At 42.0% G+C, this 21782-nt stretch overlaps 1 protein-coding gene across 4 annotated transcripts in view; it reads left to right on the forward strand.

The window, feature by feature from the left end:
* The window catches only part of BEGAIN (brain enriched guanylate kinase associated), a 213026-nt gene that overhangs the window by 68592 nt on the left and 122652 nt on the right, over positions 1 to 21782 (forward strand). For 2 of the 4 annotated variants that reach the window (XM_063439149.1, XM_063439152.1), the window contains exon 2: positions 5337 to 5426. The exons of the other annotated variants lie outside the window; for them this stretch is intronic. In XM_063439149.1, coding sequence (XP_063295219.1) covers positions 5337 to 5426 — 90 coding nt within the window. The remainder of the gene's footprint in view (positions 1 to 5336; positions 5427 to 21782) is intronic. 4 annotated transcript variants of the gene reach the window in all.

Raw genomic sequence — 21782 nt, forward strand, 5'->3', positions numbered from 1 at the left:
TTTGTAGGATAATGTGTACATACAGATGTAGAGGTACACCCTTGTATATCCTTTTTAAGGAAAATGACAAAGCAATAACTCATTTGTGTGAAACAAAGTGGAGCGTTTGTTATATATATTTAACACACACACAGTTGCACACTTATTGTAATTGAAAACCATATACTTTGTATCCTAGCCACTGTAGGTTAGGCAGTGATTGCTGCTGTTTTTTTGGTGTGTTTTTATTTTATCTTTTTGAGTGATCATTTCCATGCAAAACAAAAAAAACTTTTCAACCAAATCTATTAAAATAATGTATATATACACATATAATCTATAATAAAAAGTGAGGTCCAAACAGGTATTACATATTGTGTATTTGCAGACATTGCATTATATGATATACTCATACAGGATTTTATAGGGCGGAGGCGGGTAAGTAATGATCATGCTGGTTTTGGGACATTTAGAATACCATTTTTTTTAATAATTTTTTTTATTAGGTTCCAACAAAAATTAACAAAATTAAGTTTGTAAAAAAACAATCTGGGCTACAGGAAAGTAGCTTGCCAAGATGCAGCACACTCATCCAACATCACTCAGATAATTGACTTCAAAATATTATGCGGAATATGCGAGACATTCTGGGAAATGGATTCTGATTATATAATAGAGTTGGAACGATGCCTTCTACCATAATGATTATTATGATCTGGTATTTATTTCCTAATAATGTCCACTCCTGCAAAACTCACAGTCTGCGGGGAGGAGGGGAGACCTCTGTGTTCTGGGGGGTGCCCCAGATCTAAAAAAAAAAAGATTTGAGTTCTTTCTCCAGTTGAAGAACAAATTAATCATGTGCACGTTCCAAATAGCTTTCCAGGCAGAATAATTTACGAGCGAACATCAAGAGGCTCTGTCTAGTCTAATACTCTTCAATAAATATTCTTAAAAATCTTTAGTACTCGAACTTTTATGCTTTGTTCACGATGCCTTATTTTAGTTCTGTATGTATTGGATTGATTTATTGTTGGACAACAATATTACAGAACAGTTAGACACACTCCCGGCACTTTATAAGTTCTAGAATCAATCAAGTTCTTTGTGGCTACATGGCAAGTCCTGCATTCGCAAATGTATTATTTTGATAGATCTAACTGTGTTCAAAGAGTACCTGTCATTTGAAAAGAAAATTGCACTCTCTAAGTACTAAAATTGCACCTGTTTTAGCCGAATCACCAGTAAATTCATACATTAAAATTACATTAATGTATTTTGATTATAGTTTCTAAGAGCATAAGATTACAAATGGCAAACATATTACAACTAAGAATGCCCTTCTTCTGCGAACGTCTGTAATAATATTTAAAGGGACTCTAGGCACCAAAACAACTTTAGCTTAATAAAGCAGTTTTGGTGTATAGATCATGCCCATGCTCAATTATCTGCCATTTAGGAGATAAATCTTTATACTTTATTTAGACAGCCCTAGTCCCACCTCCCTGCATGTGACTTATACAACCTAACTAAACTCTTCCTGTAAAAAGTCATCTAATGTTTACACTTTCTTTAATGCCCATTCTATTTAGTTTAGAGTTTCTTCTCTCCTGCTCTATTAATAGCATTAAAGAGACTGCAGGAGTCTCATGTGTGTGACTTAAACTTCAATTTATAGAGTAAGGCTGGCTGTGTCGGTAACAGCCAGGGGAGGGCTGCATGGACAGAAAAATTGGTTTAACTCCTGAGTGGCAGAGAAATACAGTTAAAGGAACAGTGCACACACAAAACTAATTTTCAAACAAATATAGGGATTCAGTTACACCATATGGCCATGTTGCGTTGAGCCAACCACTACATCACAGTAATCCAAAATCGGTGGGTCCTTCATTCGTTTTACCATGAGAGATTTACATGCGAACTTGCAATACTTTCAGTTTCAAGTGCTTCCAGAGACTCCTTAACCTATGCTTTCCTTTTGTCACCTCCAAGTGAGCACCCATAGTGGATGGGGTGCTCAACCCAAGAGGAATCTGGTCTGGCAGAGAATTAAGCAGTGAGATTGCAGGGGCATGATCTTTTCACTAAAACTTTTTCAGTAAGCAAAAATTAGGTTGATGTCTATAGTATCCCATTAACACGTATTCTTCATATTTATTGCAGAATGGGCTAGTCAAATTTGTAGGTTAAATGTTTACATGCCTCCCTACTTCCCACTTTCAAAAGGAAAGTCCCTATTTTGGGGTCCTGTCTCACCGTCCCAATTTAGTTTCCTGGTGTCCCACATCCAGGGACACCATGGGAACTGTCCTAGGATAGCACAGTATGAGCGCATCATTAGAACGAGTTCTAAGATCATGCAGGGAGCACGTCCGCAGCACTCTTTGCTTAGTCCGGTATATAAGGAACTGACCATTAGGCTGTCTGCCAGCCTTGCGTGCTTTATACCAAGCTGGCATGCCCCTTCGGTGTATGGGTTCATTATGGGTGTCACCAGTTTACAAGTTGCATCATTGGTAATGCCTCCTGAAGGTTCGCCCACCCATCCTGATTCCATACCCATGTTGGGATTTATGTGTTTATACCTTCAAAAAAATGGCCAGTCTGCTTTGACAGGACTATTAAACTACTGAACTAAAGTAGTAAATCTATTTTATGGACATGCCTATATCTCTCACACACTTGCTCTGAATTATCACCCATATTCAATTACCATTGTAATTTCTCCTGGTTGTGTCTGGACTGAACAGAATTGTAAGGTCTGTTGCTAAATCTTTACATACATTTAAAAGAAAATGGAACATTACATAATAAAAGGTTAACATACATTATCTGTGATTTTCAGCGTTGTATTCAATGGTGTAATTTTCAGAAAATTGGTTTCCTATATATAACCCAAAGAACTTGGGTTTCAGAAGTAAACATGTGGGTTACAGAATGCAAGTCTGATAGCCCGTCACTTTAACTTTAGTTGTCATCAGGATAGCTCCGTACACTATGAATGAGTCATAGCTATGGGAGGCTCGAGACAGCATTTGTTTGAATCGATCAATTACTGACTCTTCCTTGTCAAAAGATTACCTTGGAAAATGTCTGTACTGCATAACAGAGAATCAATGAAATTAGGCAAAAGAAATCTGAGAATGGTTATGTTTGTTTGCTAGGCAAGATAGTTGAGAGCGCACTATTTTATATTAAATTGACTAATTCTAATTATAGCCTTGACTGGAAGCTTAATTTTGTCCACCAGCTGACTACAAGCAAAGTGGTGAGACGGTGTCAAAATGTTCAGCTAAAATGTGCATATCTAAAATGTGCAATAAATTTGAACATTGTGGCAATAATGACAGAAACAAGTGGTTTTCAATCCATTGCTGTATGCTACCATTAAGATGATCTGCTGTAGGCTACCATCGGTACTGTCTGCTGTAGGCCACCTTTGGTACAGTCTGTTGTAAGCCACTTGCAGTACTGTCTGCTGTAGGACACAATCAGTAATATATGCTGTCAGCCACCTTTGAGAGAAAATCAGTGTATCAGTGTACTGTCTGTTGTAGGCCACCTTTGGTACGGTCTGTTGCAAGTCACCTGCAATACTGTCTGCTTTAGGCCAACATTAGTAACATCTGCTGTAGGCCACCTGTGGTACTGTGAGCTGTCGGCCACCTTCTATGCAACATCAGTGTACTGTCTGCTGTAGGCCACCTGCTGTACTGTCTACTGTAGGCCACTTGCAGTACTGTCGGCTGCAGACCACCTGAGGTACACCATCGGTGTACTGTCGGCTGCAGACCACCTGAGGTACACCATCAGTGTACTGTCTGCTGCAGGCCACCTTCGGTACACCATCAGTGTACTGTCTGCTGTAGGCCACCTGCAGTACTGTCTGCTGTAGGCCACCTGCAGTACTGTCTGCTGTAGGCCACCTGCAGTACTGTCTACTGTAAGTCACCTGCAATGCTGTCTGCTGTAGGCCCCATGCGGTAGTGTCTGCTGTAGGCCCCCTGCAGTAGTGTCTGCTGTAGGCCCCCTGCAGTAGTGTCTGCTGTAGGCCCCCTGCAGTAGTGTCTGCTGTAGGCCACCTTCGATACATCATCAGTGTATTAGTGTACTGTCTGCTGTAGGCCACCTTTGGTACTGTCTGCTGTAGGCTACTGTTGCAGGCATACTAATAGTGTGTGCTTATGTTTTGTCTAGTGGAAAGCTGTGTATCCATGTTGCTTGTTTGCATGTCTAAAATAGGTAACCGATAATGTGAATTGGAATTCAAAAATAAAAATAAACAAGTTGTTTGTTTTTTTGTTGTTTTTTTTTTTTTTTTTTTTTAGGACAACCGCAAACCATACAAATGTATTTTTTTAGGTGAAAAGTAGTTGTTTTATAAAATTTCACTTTATGAAACCATTTGCCATTTTGAAAGCAAGGTAATAACAACTTTATTAAATTGTATTATATTGATTCTTATTTCTGCACCAAGATATAAGATGGTAATAGGCACATTTCTCTAACGTTCTAATATTCCTATATCATTGCATTGTATGTTTCCCTTGTTGAGTTAATATCAAGAAAGTTGGAGTCTAAGCCTTTTTAATGGAATGCTTTTAAATCATCTTACAAAATGCACACAAAAGTGTGCTCTGTTCTGTAACGCCACATTTCTAGAGTGTGATGTGTCTACTGAACACACCTAACGTGGAAACCAGAAATACAGTGTACTGTGACTCCCACAATGTGAGTCATAGCCCATCCTGAGTACAGTTGTTGGCCCTCATGAAAAGTTCCCTAGTATAACATGGCAAATGTAAATTGCTGTAGATTAAACCTTTTACCACTTCGCCCAATGTACTCTGTGTTTGGACATTCCTCCTCTGTCTGGATTAAGGTGGATGCCAATTTCCATTCCTTATTTGCTCTTAATGTGCTTTAATGTTTACGCCTGCTTGTGCATAGGTTTGCCAGGGAGCATATCTTACTGCGGTATCTGTGCCCTTTTTAAGCATCTCTAAAAACAGTCATGTAGGTTTAGGGTGACAAGATTTCCCCATACCGGAATATTTAGAAAAAAACAAACAAAAGAAACAGGAAAAGAGGAAGCAGCTTGTTCAATGCAGTCCAGCAGAAGGCATTTGACGTTCGCATTCCAGAATAGAATGGACATCTGGTCACATTTTGTTATGGGCTCTAGAGATCTGATCTTGTGCTAGATAGAACTGTATGAGAATACATTGTGCTAGAATGAATGGCTCTGTTCATATGTACACAATTGTAATTCCTAGGATTTTCTCGACGTGGTGACCTGATGTCTGTTATTATATGAGCCCAACCTAGCCATGGTTTATCCTTTATTCATGCTGCAGGGTACGAAATTCCTGGGTGCCAACCTGTCTCTGGCAGCCTAAAATTCTTCAAGGCAGTCACGCAAAATCCTCTCCTACCCTCTGGGACAGGTAACTAACTACATGTGATGTTTTGTCAGTTTAATGTTCTCTCTGGTCATGTCGGCTAAATCTGAAATAAATTGTGCAATATGGGTTTTTGCTTTCATTACAGTCTCTCTATAGTGATCGCTCTACCTCATGCACGTGCATGCTATTGCCCAACTCCCCACATTATTCATATGTTATACAATTATATTTTCAATTTAACGGGTACACCAATGGAATTTTCCCAGCGTTAATTAGCACGATCATATGAAGATATACAGCAATAAAGAGATGAATTGTTCATTCCACACAGGGAGAAATAATTAAACGTAGATGTAGGCATTTCGAGATGCTAGAAGATATGCCAAGACTTTCATGGTTGAGATACTCTCATATTGTGCTAGACCATGAAAAGTACATGCAAAATGTTTTAATATTCATTTTACAGGAGAAAACATTGAGTCCACCTATTTGGAATGAACAATCTCACAATGTTTCGAGATTTCAAATGTTAAAGAAATTGTTCAATAAACACTCACATAGTTATTCACGGAACCGACAATTGCAGAGAAATGACAAGTGATTTGAAAATGTTAATATCACAGAGACCGAAAAATACTTAATTTTCTGAATTATACCCTGCTAGACTATAATTTTATCCTAAAAATGCAATTGTCTTGTCAAGTCTCTAATTTCTGGTTGAGTGAATAACCCTGTGGACGTTTCATCATACATTATTTGTACTTGTATAAAACTTGTGAATTATTTTTTTTTTATAAAAAAATTAAGTTTTCAATAAAAAAAGTTTTCCTGATCACATAAGAAAAATTATCTTTCTGAAGTCTGTCATTTAAATGTTTGAAATGCATATAGTTCAATGTTAGAACAATGGCCTGAGTTAAAAGGACACTGCAGTTACCAGAACAACTACAGCTTATTGTAGTTATTCTGGTGAGTATAGTCAGTCCCTCCAGGTGTTTTGCAGTAAACACTGTTTTATCAGAGAAAAGGCTAGTTTACATTATAGGCCAGGGACACATCCAGTGGCCACTCCTCAGACAGCCACTAGAGGTGTTTCCTGGGTCAGTCCTGCAGAGTGCGCAGAACTGACATTCTCATTTCTGTCTGCAAAACAGGTAACTAACTGCCCATGGAGGGCAGGCTGGGATGAAATGCTACCAAGAGTCAAGTAAGACATTGAATGATATTGACCTTAGTGTAGGAGCTGATGCAATTAAACCAATGTTCAGAGTGCAGAATAAAAGGAAGCCACTTGATAAGAAAATAAACCATGGTGTATAAGGAGTAGTGATGTACCGAACTGTTCGCTGGCGAATAGTTCCCGGCGAACATAGCGTGATCGCGTTCGCCACGGCGTGCGAACATATGCGCGGTTCGATCCGCCCCCTATTCATCATCATTGAGTAAACTTTGACCCTGTGCATCACAGTCAGCAGACACATTCCAGCCAATCAGCAGCAGACTCTCCCTTCCAGACCCTCCCACCTCCTGTACAGCATCCATTTTAGATTCATTCTGAAGCTGCATTCTTAGATAGAGGAGGGAAAGTGTAGCTGCTGCTCATTTGATAGGGAAATGGATAGCTAGGCTAGTGTATTCAGTGTCCACTACAGTCCTGAAGGACTCATCTGATCTCTGCTGTAAGGACAGCACCCTAGAACATCAGTCTGCTTTTTTTTCCTGTGTAATCTAATTGCAGTTGCCTGCCTGCCAGCTTCTGTGTCAGGCTCACAGTGTATACTGTGCCCACTTGCCCAGTGCCACCTCTCATATCTGGTGTCACAATAGCTTGCATTTAAAAAAAATTAAAAATTTCCCTGTAATAGATTGAATAGCAGTTAGTTGTCTGCAAGCGTCTGTGTGTCAGGCCTACAGCGTGTACTCTGCCAACCTCTGCCAGTGCACAGTGCCACTCATATCTGCTGTCACAATAGCGTGCATTTAAAAAAAAAATCACTCTTATAGATTGAATAGCAGTTAGTTGTCTTCAAGCGTGTGTGTCAGGCCTACAGCGTGTACTCTGCCAACCTCTGCCAGTGCACAGTGCCACTCATATCTGCTGCCACAATAGCGTGCATTTAAAAACAAAAAATGTTTTTCACTGTTATAGATTGAATAGCAGTTAGTTGTCTTCATGCGTGTGTGTCAGGCCTACAGCGTGTGCTCTGCCAGTTCACAGTGCCACTAATATCTGGTGTCACAATAGCGTGCATTTAAAAACCCAAAAACTTTTTTCACGGTTATAGATTGAATAGCTCGGCAAAGTGGTTTGTGACAACGGAACAAATTTGTTGGCGGCATTGAAGTTGGGCAAGTTGACACATGTGCCGTGCATGGCACATGTGTGTAATCTGATCGTACAATGCTTTGTGCATAAGTACACAGGCTTACAGGACGTCCTGAAGCAGGCCAGGAAGGTGTGTGGCCATTTCAGGCGTTCCTACACGGCCATGGCACACTTTGCAGATATCCAGCGGCGAAACAACATGCCAGTGAGGCGCTTGATTTGCGACAGCCCTACACGTTGGAATTCAACACTCCTAATGTTCGACCGCCTGCTCCAACAAGAAAAAGCCGTTAATGAATATTTGTATGACCGGGGTGCTAGGACAGCCTCTGGGGAGCTGGGAATTTTTTTGCCACGTTACTGGACGCTCATGCGCAATGCATGTAGGCTCATGCGTCCTTTTGAGGAGGTGACAAACGTAGTCAGTCGCACCGAAGGCACCATCAGCGACATCATACCATTTGTTTTCTTCCTGGAGCGTGCCCTGCGAAGAGTGCTGGATCAGGCCGTAGATGAGTGTGAAGAGGAAGAGGAAGAGTTGTGGTCACCATCACCACCAGAAACAGCCTTATTAGCATCGCTTGCTGGACCTGCAGCAATGCTGGAAGAGGATTGTGAGGAAGAGGAGTCAGAGGAGGAATGTGGCTTTGAGGAGGAGGAGGAGGAGGAAGACCAACCACAACAGGCATCCCAGGGTGCTCGTTGTCACCTATCTGGTACCCGTGGTGTTTTACGTGGCTGGGGGGAAGAACATACCTTCATTGAGATCACTGAGGAGGAGGAACGGGAAATGAGTAGCTCGGCATCCAACCTTGTGCAAATGGGGTCTTTCATGCTGTCATGCCTGTTGAGGGACCCTCGTATAAAAAGGCTGAAGGAGAATGACCTGTACTGGGTGTCCACGCTACTAGACCCCCGGTATAAGCAGAAAGTGGCTAAAATGTTACCTTGTTGTTCTCTTTTTCACTTCACTAGGGGACACTTTACTGCACTATGGGCACTTAGACCCACTCTTTGTCTTGCACAGTGTTATTCCTAGCCAGCATCTGTGATGGGAAATCAGGCAGTCCTCTAAACGTTTAGATTGAGCTTTAGCTTAGAACACCTTGAAGGTGTTTAAGGAGATTAGGGCTAGTTTAGAGGATTCTTCTTAGACCTCTCTGAGTCTTTATAGCCCTTCTACCTATCCAGCATTTCTGGAAACTAGCTAAGAGAAAGGGTGGCTGTGTGTCTGTGATACATTTAACTTTATATCACCTTATTGACACTTTTTATGACCGCATCACTCTGGTCTCCATACTCTCTGCCTATACCCATCTATCATAGGCGTGCGCAGCCTATTGCATTAGGGTGTGCACCCCAAAGCACAAACACACGCCGCATGTATGTGTATGTGTATATATATATATATATATATATATATATTTATTTATTTTTTGTTATATATATATATATATACACACACATACAATGCTGTTTGTGTGTGTGTGTGTGTGTGCTCTTAGTGCGCTGTGTGAGGGTGCTGTGTGTGTAAGGGTGCTGTGTGTGTGTGTGTGTGTGTGAGGGTGCTGGTAGTGTGCTATGTGGGTGAGGGTGTTGTTAGTGTGTTGTGTGTGAGGGTGCGGTTTGTGTGTGAGGGTGCTGGTAGTGTGCTGTGTGTTAGGGTCCTGTTAGTGTGCTGTGTGAGGGTGCTGTTTGTGTGATATGTGTGTGTGTGAGGGTGCTGTTTGTGTCGTGTATTTGTGAATGTGCTGTTTGTGTGAGGGTGCTGTGTGTTTGTGAGGGTGCTGTTAGTGTACTGTGTGTGAGAGTGTTGTGTGATTGTAAGGGTGCTGTGTGTGTGTGTTTGTGAGGGTTCTGTGTTTGTGTGACGGTGCTGTATGTGTGCTCTGTGTGTGAGGGTGCTGTATGTGTGCTGTGTGTGTGAGGGTGCTGTATGTGTGCTATGTGTGTGGGTGCTGTTTGTGTGCTGTTTGTGTGAGGGTGCTGTATGTGTGTGTGTGCTGTCTGTTTGGAGAGATTGTGAAGGTGGGGGCAGATTAGTAAATATCCCCCCTCCCTTCTTACCTTATGTAGGGAGGGGAGATCCTTGCTGCCATGTGCCATCCCTGGTGGTCCAGTGTAGAGTATACTCTAGGGGAAACAATAACTATCCCTTACTGAGATAGTGAGTGATATACTAAAGTGCCTGAATAAAAGCAGCTCAACACAAAAAGTGGAATACCTTAATCCACAATAAAGTGCAAAATATAAGAATAAAAAGGTATAAACAATATACCAGCAAGTGGAGCGCTATAATGAATATTAATATAAATAATGAGGGGGTATACTCACCCCTCCAACATAGTGATACAATGTGTCCAAATGTACATACAAAGTAAAACAACAAAAAGAGAGAATATAGTGCAGATGGTTTACAAAAATAAAAAATGAATAATAGTAGCAATTGGTTGAAACCACTCACGTGGGTTGGAGCCTATAAGCTATTGGCTCCGTAAGTGACTCCTTTTTGCTCTTGAGGCAGCAACACACCCCTTTATCCCAAACGATGTTCTCCCGAAGATATGGAACAAGCAGAGAGAGAGAACCTCATAGGTGGTATTGTACAGATAGTGTATACAAAATAGTGAGATAGTAATTGTTATGCTCACCTTAGACAGAGCCTTGAATTCCTGGCTCTGAGGTTTGTTGGCAATATGCTAATTTATTGGGATAGCATTCCCCACATGTTCCTGGAGGCTAGAAAGGACTATATGGACTGATATAAAAAAATAACGATTTATTGTAGAGATAAAAAATAATAAAAACAATATTAAGACTTCTCAAAAGCATATAAGCTAAAAGGTAGAAAGTCCAAGTATAAAAGTCCAAAACTCCAGCTAAACGCGTTTCACTCTTGTATGAGCTTCCTCAGTAGCTGTGGGGCTAGCCTGCGGGGCTAGAGTTCACTTTCGCGAGATCTGAGCGTTGCCATGGCAACGCTCAGATCTCGCGAGAGGAACCTGGCGGAGCTTCTGTCTAGAGCTCCCCGGGTCCTCTCCTGCCTCCCTCCATGCTACTGTGGGCCGGTGAGGTAGGTCTTTGATCTCCCCGCCGGCCCATGGAGGCTTAGAGCAGAGCCGGCACTCAAATAGTGCCGGCTCTGCATGAGCCGAGAGGGGAGATCCGGAGATCTCTCCTGCCGGCAGGGGTCAAGTCCTGGGAATAAAGTGTAAGAACTCTCCCAAGATTCCCACCCCCCAAAAAAAATAATATACACTTGTGTGTATATATAAGTGCACACACACACTGACACACACATATATATACACATATACACGTACACACACATACATTCACATACACCCACAGACACACACACTCACAAATACACATACACTCACAGACACACACATACTCTGACACACACACACACACATACATTCACAGGCGCACAAACACATACACTCACAGACACACACTCACATACTCAGACACACACACAGACATACTTAGACACAGACACACACACACTCACAGACACACACAGACATACTTAGACACACACACACACTCACAGACACACAGACATACTCAGACACACACACACACATACTTAGACACACACACACACACACAGACACACACACAGACATATTTAAGACACACATACACACACTCGCAGACACACACAGACATACTTAGACACACACACACACTCACATACATACTTAGACACACACACACACACAGACATACTTAGACACACACACACTCATACATTTTTTTTTATTAAAAAATGTCCACCCAGCCTCCCTACCTGGAGTGCTGGCGTGGACTTGTCCCTGGGGTCCAGTGGGTCGGGTGCCGGTCTCCATCTCAACCGCGGCGAGAGAGCTGTGTGCTCTCTGCTCCCTCTCGCCGCGCGGGCTGTCTGCTGTAGCTGGGAGCTGGAATATGACGTCATATTCCGGCTCCCGGCATAAGCAAACAGCGCGCGGCGAGAGGGAGCAGAGCGCACACAGCTCTCTCGCCGCGGTTGAGATGGAGGGGAGGTCCATTACCTCTTGCCTCCCCCCTCCCCCCCTCCCCCAGGGGGAACTCAGGGGAACTCGGAGGGCATTTGGGGGTGGCAGAGTGCCTGCAGGAACAGTGGGAACATTGTTCCCACGCGTTCCTGCAGGACTCACAGGCGTGCCGCGGGGATTAGGGTGTGCCTAGGCACACCCGGCACACCCCGTGCGCACGCCTATGCCATCTATTTAGAGGGAATTTCCTTGCCCCTGGCAATATTATATAATAGGTAATAGTATTACCATTATTACACAATTAGCCACTATAGTGGAATGAGTATAGTATCCCTTTGTTATTTAGAAATGATACAATAAAGACTTTTGTCCATTACTCAATTTACTTTAACAAAGGGTACTAACCACGGTATTAGGTAACATTACTCTGCTTTCCCTTTCTCCCTCTATTATACAACTATGCTCACTAGTATTTGTAGGTATCACTTTATTATAGTTGTCTAACCTTTTCCTATGCCAGTTTTAGATATCCTTCTTGGGAGATTTTTTCTTATTTTCAGTTTATTAGCATACCTGGGTACAAGCCCTTGGTGGGGCTGGCACCACCACCTGACCACATTTCCTCGTTTCTTCCACTCATACCGCTTTTTCCATCTTTGAAGGGGTTTGGCGAAACAAGGAAATAGTCCTCTACTCGTAACAGGGATTAAACTGAAAGGAATAGTACTACTTAACACACCTTATAATAACGCAGAGAGAGGCAACGCAGAGAGAGGAGTCTGAAGAAGAGGAGTCAGAGGAGGAAGGTGGCTTTGAGGAGGTGGAAGACCAAACACAGCAGGCGTCCCAGGTGGCTTGTTGTCACCTTTCGGGGACCCTTGGTGTTGTACGTGGCTGGGTGGAGGAAGAGACCTTCAATGACATCAGTGAGGACAAGGAACGGACATGGCTAGCTTGGTATCCAACCTTGTGCAAATGGGGAGTTTGCGGTTGTGCAAATGGACTGTTTGCGGTTGTTTGCGGTGCGTTAAATGGGGAGTTTGGTCTGTCACTGTGAAGCGGGCGTAACCCTTACACTACCTGATCGATACAACATCATACCTGATGTTTTAAAGCACGTCATTCCAAACAATTTAGGAATGTTAGGTGATTTATGCCCTTTATGGATTAAAACCAGACTCTGCATCAACTATGTAATTTTCCATGGGAGTTTTGCCATGGATCCCCCTCCGGCATGCCACAGTCCAGGTGTTAGTCCCCTTGAAACAACTTTTCCATCACTATTGTGGCCAGAAAGAGTCCCTGTGGGTTTTAAAATTTGCCTGCCTATTGAAGTCTATGGCGGTTCGCCCGTTCGCGAACATTTGCGGAAATTCGCGTTTGCCGTTCGCGAACGGAAAATTTTATGTTCGCGACATCTCTAGGGGTAACGAAATAGGTTGCTAGAAAAGTATTCACTGATAATTTAGGTTATTTTTGACAGTTGCAGGAGAGGGGTCATGGTGAAAACCTGCTAACTGTTTAATTGATAGGCTTTCCTGAAGAAATGTGTTTTCAAAGATTTTTTGAAGGAGTGGAGACTGGGTGAAAGTCTAACGGAGAAGTTCCACAGTAAAGGTACAGCCCGGGAGAAGTCTTGGAGGCGAGCATCAGATGTGGGAGTATGGACAGAGGATAGATGTAGGTCTTCGGCAGAGCACAGGGGCCTTGACGGGACATACTAGGTACGTTGGACCAGCATTATGTAGGGACTTGTAAGCAAGCATCAGAATCTTAAATTGGAAGCCAATGTAGGGACTGACAGAGGGGGAAGGTTTGGGAGGTACGGGCGGACAGGAAAATGATCCTCGCCGCCGCATTCATTATAGCTTGCAGTGGTGCAAGCTAGGAACACGTAAGACCACTGAGAAGGGGATTGCAGTATGTAAGGCAAGAGAGAACAACAGCATGGACCAGCACCTTAGCCGGATGTGTTAAATAGGGGTGGATGCGAGCTATGTTTTTGAGATGAAGCGGTAGGATTTGGCGATCGACTGGACATGAGGGGTGAAGGAGAGGTCGGAGTCAAAGAACACCTAAACAGCGAACCTGTGACGAAGAGGTGATGGTGGCAACGTTGATGTCACGTTTAAACATTTGTTATGAAGGAACACAACTGCAGATTTCTTATAGTTTGAATATTTATTATAAAAAGTAGAAGATATTGTGACGTTAAGTCCAATTTACAGGTACTGTAGCTTTAATTAGTAAACGATAACTGAAGTCCACAATTACAGGCACTGTAGCTTTAAGTAGTAAACGATAACTGAAGTCCACAATTACAGGCACTGTAGCTTTAAGTAGTAAACGATAACTGAAGTCCACAATTACAGGCACTGTAGCTTTAAGTAGTAAACGATAACTGAAGTCCACAATTACAGGCAATGTAGCTTTAAGTAGTAAACGGTAGTAATTAGCAGACACTGAATCAGAAAGAGTCTCTTAGTAGTATTAACGAATTAGGTGATAAGAAGTTACAATAGCTGTTCCATAGCATTTAACTGAAGCAAGACAGATGCAGCTAACTTGTATAGTGAATGAGTTGAAGATAGCTGTAACTGGGTTGTTTTATAGAAGGACTTTGGAGACAGGAAATAACAGCTTTGAGATGTAATGCTTATCACAGAGGTTTTACTTAGCTTCCGGCACATAGAACACTGGTTCCCGAGATCTCCTCAGAGGCGGTTATCATAAGTGAAGAGAGTTCAGCTTTAGTCATGGATGAGGAGAGGTGAAGGGAACTTGAAGTGTCTTCCAGTCCGGTCCGGTAACAGAAGGCTTTCACAACGAAGTTGTAGCCGGTTCGTGAGTACGGAACGTAGTTCAATAATCCAGCGTCGATCAGCTGGTGCGGTCGGATTAAATAAGGAGACCGTGTCATAAAGGGGTGTGGCTAGGCTCCGTGGAACCAGGAAGTAAGAGGATACCATAGTTAAGGCATGACAGTGCCCTCTCCTTAATGAGCAACCTCTGGGTGCTATTGACTTGGTTTAGAAGGGTAACGCTTGTGAAAATTGGAAATCAATTTGTCAGCATGAACGACAGAGGAGTTTTCCCATGTATCTTCATCAATTCCATATCCTTTCCATCTGATGAGGTATTGTAAAGAGCCACGATGAATCCTTGAATCCAGTATACTCTGAATTTCGTATTCTTCTTCACCCTGGACCAATATGGGATCAGGAGAAGTAGTGACATTTCTATGGAAAGGGTCAGGATGATGAGGTTTTAGCAAGGACACATGAAAAACAGGATGTAGTTTCAAAGTAGGTGGAAGCTTCAATTTAACAACATTACGGTTGATAACCGATATTATCGGAAAAGGACCAAGAAAAAGGGAACTTAACTTCTTTGATGGACGGTTTGTAGAGATGTTCTTTGAGGAAAGCCAGACAAGATCACCGATTTCATAAGAGGGAGGAGGTTGTCTTTTTGTATCAAAAAACTTCTTTTGATTGGAGGAGGCCAATTCTAGATTTTCATGCAATTTCTTGAATAAAGAGGACATATGAGAGATTTGATTCGAATCGGAGAGGTTAGATGAAGAAACTGTCTGAGCAGGAAATGAGGAGGGATGAAATCCATAATTGGATAAAAATTGAGTCATTTTGCTGCTGGTATGAAAAGAGTTATTGTATGCGAATTCTGCCATGGGTAACCATGTTATCCAATCGTCTTGTAAGTGAGAACAATAACATCGTAGATATTGCTCTAAGCATTGGTTGACTCTTTCAGTTTGTCCATCTGTTTGAGGATGATATGCAGATGATAGTTTACGTTGGATACGAAGAGTAGCACATAATGCATTCCAGAATTTGGAGGTAAACTGAGTTCCTCGGTCTGAAATGATTTTGTCTGGCAGTCCATGAAGTTTAACTATGTTGTCAAGGAATATTTTTGAAAGTTCAGAGGATGAGGGTAACTTCTTTAAAGGAATAAATTAGACATTTTCGTGAAGCGGTCTACTACCACTAAAATGGTGGTATGATGGTGAGAAGGAGGTAGTTCCACCAAGAAGTCCATAGAAATGGATTGCCAAGGCCGTTCAGGAATCGGTAAATTCAATAATTGACCGAATGGTTGATGATGGACATGTTTGGATCTTTGGCATATAGAACAAGATTTGACATAAGATTCGATAGTTTGGTCTTGACGAGGCCACCAATAGTATCTCTTAGACAATTCAAGGGTCTTTTTTATACCTGGATGACCTGCCAGAGGAGAATCATGAATAAATTCAAGTACTTTAATTCTGAAAGAGGGAGGTACATAAATCCGGTCTTTAAAATAGTAGAGACCGTTTTTCTTGGATAATTTAATTGATTTAGGAAGTTCAAGAGCATCTTCACTGAGATCTTTAATGTCGTCAATAAGAGAAGAGAAGATTCCAATGACTGTAGGCGGAGGAGGTTCAAATATAGTGTCTTTATGGATCCTGGAAAGGGCATCTGCCTTTTTGTTTCTAGACCCAGGTCTAAAGACGATTTGGAAATTGAACCGGGAAAAAAAGAGATTCCATCTTACTTGTCGAGCAGACAGTGTTTTATTGGAGTGAAGATATTCGAGATTTTTATGGTCAGTATATACGATTAAAGGGGTCTGAGCACCTTCAAGAAGGTGTCTCCAGGTTTCTAAAGCCACTTTGATACTTAATAATTCTTTTTCCCCTATAGGATAATTCTTTTCGGCAGGAGATAATGATCGTGAGAAGAAGGCGACTGGATGAAGAGGTTCCTGAGGAGTTTTATGTTGAGAAAGGACAGCTCCAATTGCAATTTCCGAAGCATCCGTTTCAAAGACATAAAGATATGAAGGATTTGGAAGTTGAAGAACAGGAGCTGTTGTAAACTTTCTCTTTAATTCATTGAAGGCAGTTTGAGCCTTCTCGTTCCAATTGAAGGGATATTTTTTACTGTTAAGTTGATTGAGTGGGTGAGCTATCTCAGAGTAGTTTTTAATACATTTTCTGTAGAAGTTGGCGAACCCTAGAAATCGCTGCAATTCTTTTACTGTAGAGGGAACAGGCCAGTTGATGATACAATCGACTTTTGAATTATCCATACTTATTGAATGAGGGGAAATAACATAACCTAAGAAGGTTATTTCATTGACGTGAAAAATACATTTTTCGGGTTTAGCGATTAGTTTGTGAGTTCTGAGTCTGGATAACACCCATCTGACATGTTTTCTATGTTCATCAGGAGTGTTGGAGTATATGAGAATATCATCTAAATAAATGATAACACAGACGTCCAATAGGTCTCTAAAGATATCATTTATGAAATGTTGAAAAGTTGCAGGGGCGTTGCAGAGGCCAAAAGGCATCACCAGATATTCGAAGAGGCCATATCTTGTTCGGAAAGCAGTTTTCCATTCATCATTAGCCTTTATCCTGATGAGGTTATATGCCCCGCGAAGGTCAAGCTTAGTGTAGATGGTAGCAGTTTTTAATTGTTCAACCAGTTCATTGATGAGGGGAAGAGGATAACGATTTTTAACTGTTATTTTGTTTAAAGCTCTGTAATCAATGATAGGACGTATAGTCTGGTCTTTGTTTCTCACAAAAAACATACTTGAGGCAGCAGGTGAACTAGAGGGTCTAATGAACCCTTTCCGTAGGTTTTCATCCAGATATTCTTTGAGAATTTGCAATTCAGACTCAGAGAGAGGGTAGATGTGCCCAAAAGGTACTGGGGCACCAGGTATGAGGTCTATAGGACAATCGTAGGAACGATGAGGTGGGAGCGTTTCAGCTTCCTTTTTACTGAATACGTCTGAAAAGTCTGAATAACAAGAAGGTATAGTTGGTTCTTTGGAGATCTGAAGAATGGGAATTTGTTGTAAACATGTTTCTTTACAATAATAGGAGTTAAAGGTGAGAGAGAAGGGAGACCAAGAAATTTGAGGGTTGTGGTTCCTTAACCAGTTGATCCCTATTATAACGGGATAGAGAGGTGATGGAATAACATCAAATACTAGAAATTCAGTATGAATATGATTGGTGGTTACCTTTAGAGGGATGGTTTCATGAAGAATCGGTCCCGAGGAGATAAGGGAGCCGTCAATCACTCTAATAGGAACAGAAGTGTTTTTTCGAACACAAGGAATTTTATTCTTTGTTACAAAGGTTGAATCGATGAATACCCCATTTGCACCAGAATCGATGATAGCTTCAGTCATAATTCTCACCTTATCCCACTGTAGTATGAGAGATATAGGAGTGAACTGAGTGGTTGGTGTAGAAGGGAGTGCACTTAAGATAGCAAAGGCATAGGCTTGCCTACCGCCCTTTGTCCGTTTCAATAAGGGACAATCAGGAACCAAATGATCTTGAGAAGCACAATACATGCATAGGTTTAATTGACGTCTTCGGTTCTTCTCTTCAGGAGTGAGAGGACTTCTTATTACCCCTATTTCCATAGGTTCGCTTGGTAAGGAAGTCTTTTCAGGAGCTTTTGAGGGAGTGAAAGGTTTTCGGTCTTTAGAATGTAAGAGGGCTTTTTCGGCCTTTCTTTCTCTTAATCTTCTGTCAATGCTGATTGATAGGTGAATTAGAGCGTTCAAAGTAGTAGGGAGTTCTGTTCTAGATAGTTCATCTTTTACAGCTTCAGATAAACCAATTCGAAATTGGTTGCGCAATGTGATGTCATTCCATTGCGTTTCTACTGCCCATCTTTTAAATTCAGCAATGTAATCTTCAACGGGTCTATGTCTTTGCTGTAGAGTTCTGATTGTTAAATCAGCTGTTGCTTGTTTGTTAGGATCTTCATAGAGAAGAGACATGGCTTCAAAAAATTCATCCAGTGAGTCTAAGATGGGGTCATCGTTTTCCAGAAAGGAATGGGCCCATGACATAGGTTCACCTCTTAGAAAGGAAATAACCGAACAAACCTTAGTTCTTTCTGTAGGATAAGATCTAGGTTTCAAAGCAATTAATAGTTTGCAAGAGTTAAGGAACTCCCTGTATTTAGAACGATCTCCAGAGAACTTTTCAGGGTTACATACAGCAGGATCGCTAGCCGAGTGCAGAATAGTATGAGGAGTATGAGTTTGTAAATCTCTGACATAAGTGAGAATTCTTTCGTTAGTAACTTGCAGGTCTTGCACACCTTGGGCTAGCGTATCAACTCTTTGATTCAGCGTAGTTATCGTGGAATCGTAATCTGCTGGATCCATTACAAGGGCTGGATTATTCTGTCACGTTTAAACATTTGTTATGAAGGAACACAACTGCAGATTTCTTATAGTTTGAATATTTATTATAAAAAGTAGAAGATATTGTGACGTTAAGTCCAATTTACAGGTACTGTAGCTTTAATTAGTAAACGATAACTGAAGTCCACAATTACAGGCACTGTAGCTTTAAGTAGTAAACGATAACTGAAGTCCACAATTACAGGCACTGTAGCTTTAAGTAGTAAACGATAACTGAAGTCCACAATTACAGGCACTGTAGCTTTAAGTAGTAAACGATAACTGAAGTCCACAATTACAGGCAATGTAGCTTTAAGTAGTAAACGGTAGTAATTAGCAGACACTGAATCAGAAAGAGTCTCTTAGTAGTATTAACGAATTAGGTGATAAGAAGTTACAATAGCTGTTCCATAGCATTTAACTGAAGCAAGACAGATGCAGCTAACTTGTATAGTGAATGAGTTGAAGATAGCTGTAACTGGGTTGTTTTATAGAAGGACTTTGGAGACAGGAAATAACAGCTTTGAGATGTAATGCTTATCACAGAGGTTTTACTTAGCTTCCGGCACATAGAACACTGGTTCCCGAGATCTCCTCAGAGGCGGTTATCATAAGTGAAGAGAGTTCAGCTTTAGTCGTGGATGAGGAGAGGTGAAGGGAACTTGAAGTGTCTTCCAGTCCGGTCCGGTAACAGAAGGCTTTCACAACGAAGTTGTAGCCGGTTCGTGAGTACGGAACGTAGTTCCATAATCCAGCGTCGATCAGCTGGTGCGGTCGGATTAAATAAGGAGACCGTGTCATAAAGGGGTGTGGCTAGGCTCCGTGGAACCAGGAAGTAAGAGGATACCATAGTTAAGGCATGACAGTTGACTTGGAGGGAGACCGACACGGTAGTAGCAACACTTGAGGGAGGAAAGACCAGAAGTTCTGTTTTGGGCAGGTTGATTTAAAGGAAGTGAGCAGCCATCCAATTGGAAATCGCAAAGAGGCAGTCAGGGACACAAGTCAAGATGGGTGTAGAGAGATCAGGAGAGGACCGGTAGATTTGCGTGTCATCATATAAATAATATATAAAGATGTTAAGACCTGCAGGGGTGATGGTGCTGCGGTCTCTTGTTCCTTTCCCAGCTGCTGAGTACAAGTGATTATAGCTCCAGCAGGGGGTAGAGATGAATACAGCTTCCAGACAATCCTTCCCAGTAGATAGAATATTCTTTCCCCAAACATGAGCCAAGACTTCATGAAGGGTGTAACAGAACTAAAGCTTTATTGAAACAGGCTGGCTTTTATGGGGGATCCTCATGCAAGAGGACCTCCCAAAACAAACAAACATATCACCAATCACTGTACAGTATTTTCTTAATACACGCCCTCCCTCTGCCTGGGAGATAGTGAGATAAGTTAAGGAGTAAATCAATTATCTCCAGGCAGAGGGCACACATTTTACCCAAACGTTGGAACACCCCTTTCCCCACAAGGTATCCCCACAAAATACATATCCCCTGATAGCCCCGATCTGGGAGGTAAACATATCCAAATTTCACCCAGATCGGTTCAGGGGTTCTTAAAAAGTGTGGAAGTCTTGTTTTACCGACCACACACAAGGCTCCTGCCCAAAACAGTTCCACGAATTCAGTGTGTGTGGTCGGTCAATTGGAGAAAAAGGCGAAAGCGGTCAAAATACCGAAGATACCCTCCTGGCTCATAGGAGCGATTGTTCCCCTGGTCCATACGAACATAACTACCGAATGCCGCTCTTCTGGGTGTTCGGCAATTAGGAGAAGCGGCCGTTCGGTAGTTCTCAGCGGTACTTCGTACGGTCGAGTGTCCGATTTTAGTTCCAGACACTCGACGACCAAGTCCCGCTGACTCGCCTCGTGCAAACAAGATGGCCGCCTTTTCTTTTCCTCGTGGCGTTCGGCTATACGAACAGCGGCCACACAGGGAACACTTAATTGCCGGTGCTTTCGATCACAACAAGCCAGGAGGGAGGTCGGGGTTCGGTAGTTGCAAACTGCCGAATGAATAATCCACTATAGGCAGAAAAAGGAAACAAAATGCACAGAAATAGAAGAAAAGGTCGGATGAGGTCTCTTTTCTTCACAAAATATTTTATTTGTTTGGATTCTATCCATTAACTATAAATAGTATATCCTATTTTTTTTAGGGGGGAGGGGGGCCTTGGAATTAAACAAAGTGGCTTGTCAAATTAATAGTTTATTTGTTAATGATAAGTCCATGTAGTACCACCAGTGGATCACCCAAACAATCTACTGGCGACTGTCTTCACATGCCACCAAAAACTTGAATACCTGCAGTAGCATGGCCTTGAACTCTCCATGGCTGGTGGATCCTGCTATTTGCCCAGTTTGGTCTGCAAGCAGCATAATGACTGTGTACAAAGAACCAAAAGGCATCCTACATGTATGAGAGTGCAACTGATGAAGCTGTTGGACCATCTTAATGTTTAATGTTCAATGAAGATCAGATGTTTATCGCTGTCTCTATCTGTCATAATGATTCTCTGCTAGCTGACCAATGTGGCATCAAGAGGATGTTGCCTTCCAGTGCCACTTCTGAAGGTTAACCTTAAGCTAAATTGTCCATGTCTAGCCGTCCACGTCTAGCTGTGTGACTCTGCACACCACCTCAAGACCAGCAGGATCTCTAAACAATTGAACCTTTCAAAAGCAGGACCTTTGTCATCCAAATACTAGCGTGACCAGGCAATAGAGTATATTGTCAGCATACTACATTTTAGGGTATATGATGTAGTCATTGTAGTGGTGAAATTCCTCTGCTAATCAACTTCCCTGCAGTCAATCAAACAAT

The sequence above is a fragment of the Pelobates fuscus genome, chromosome 13 (genome assembly GCF_036172605.1).
Source record: "Pelobates fuscus isolate aPelFus1 chromosome 13, aPelFus1.pri, whole genome shotgun sequence".
NCBI lineage: Eukaryota > Metazoa > Chordata > Amphibia > Anura > Pelobatidae > Pelobates > Pelobates fuscus.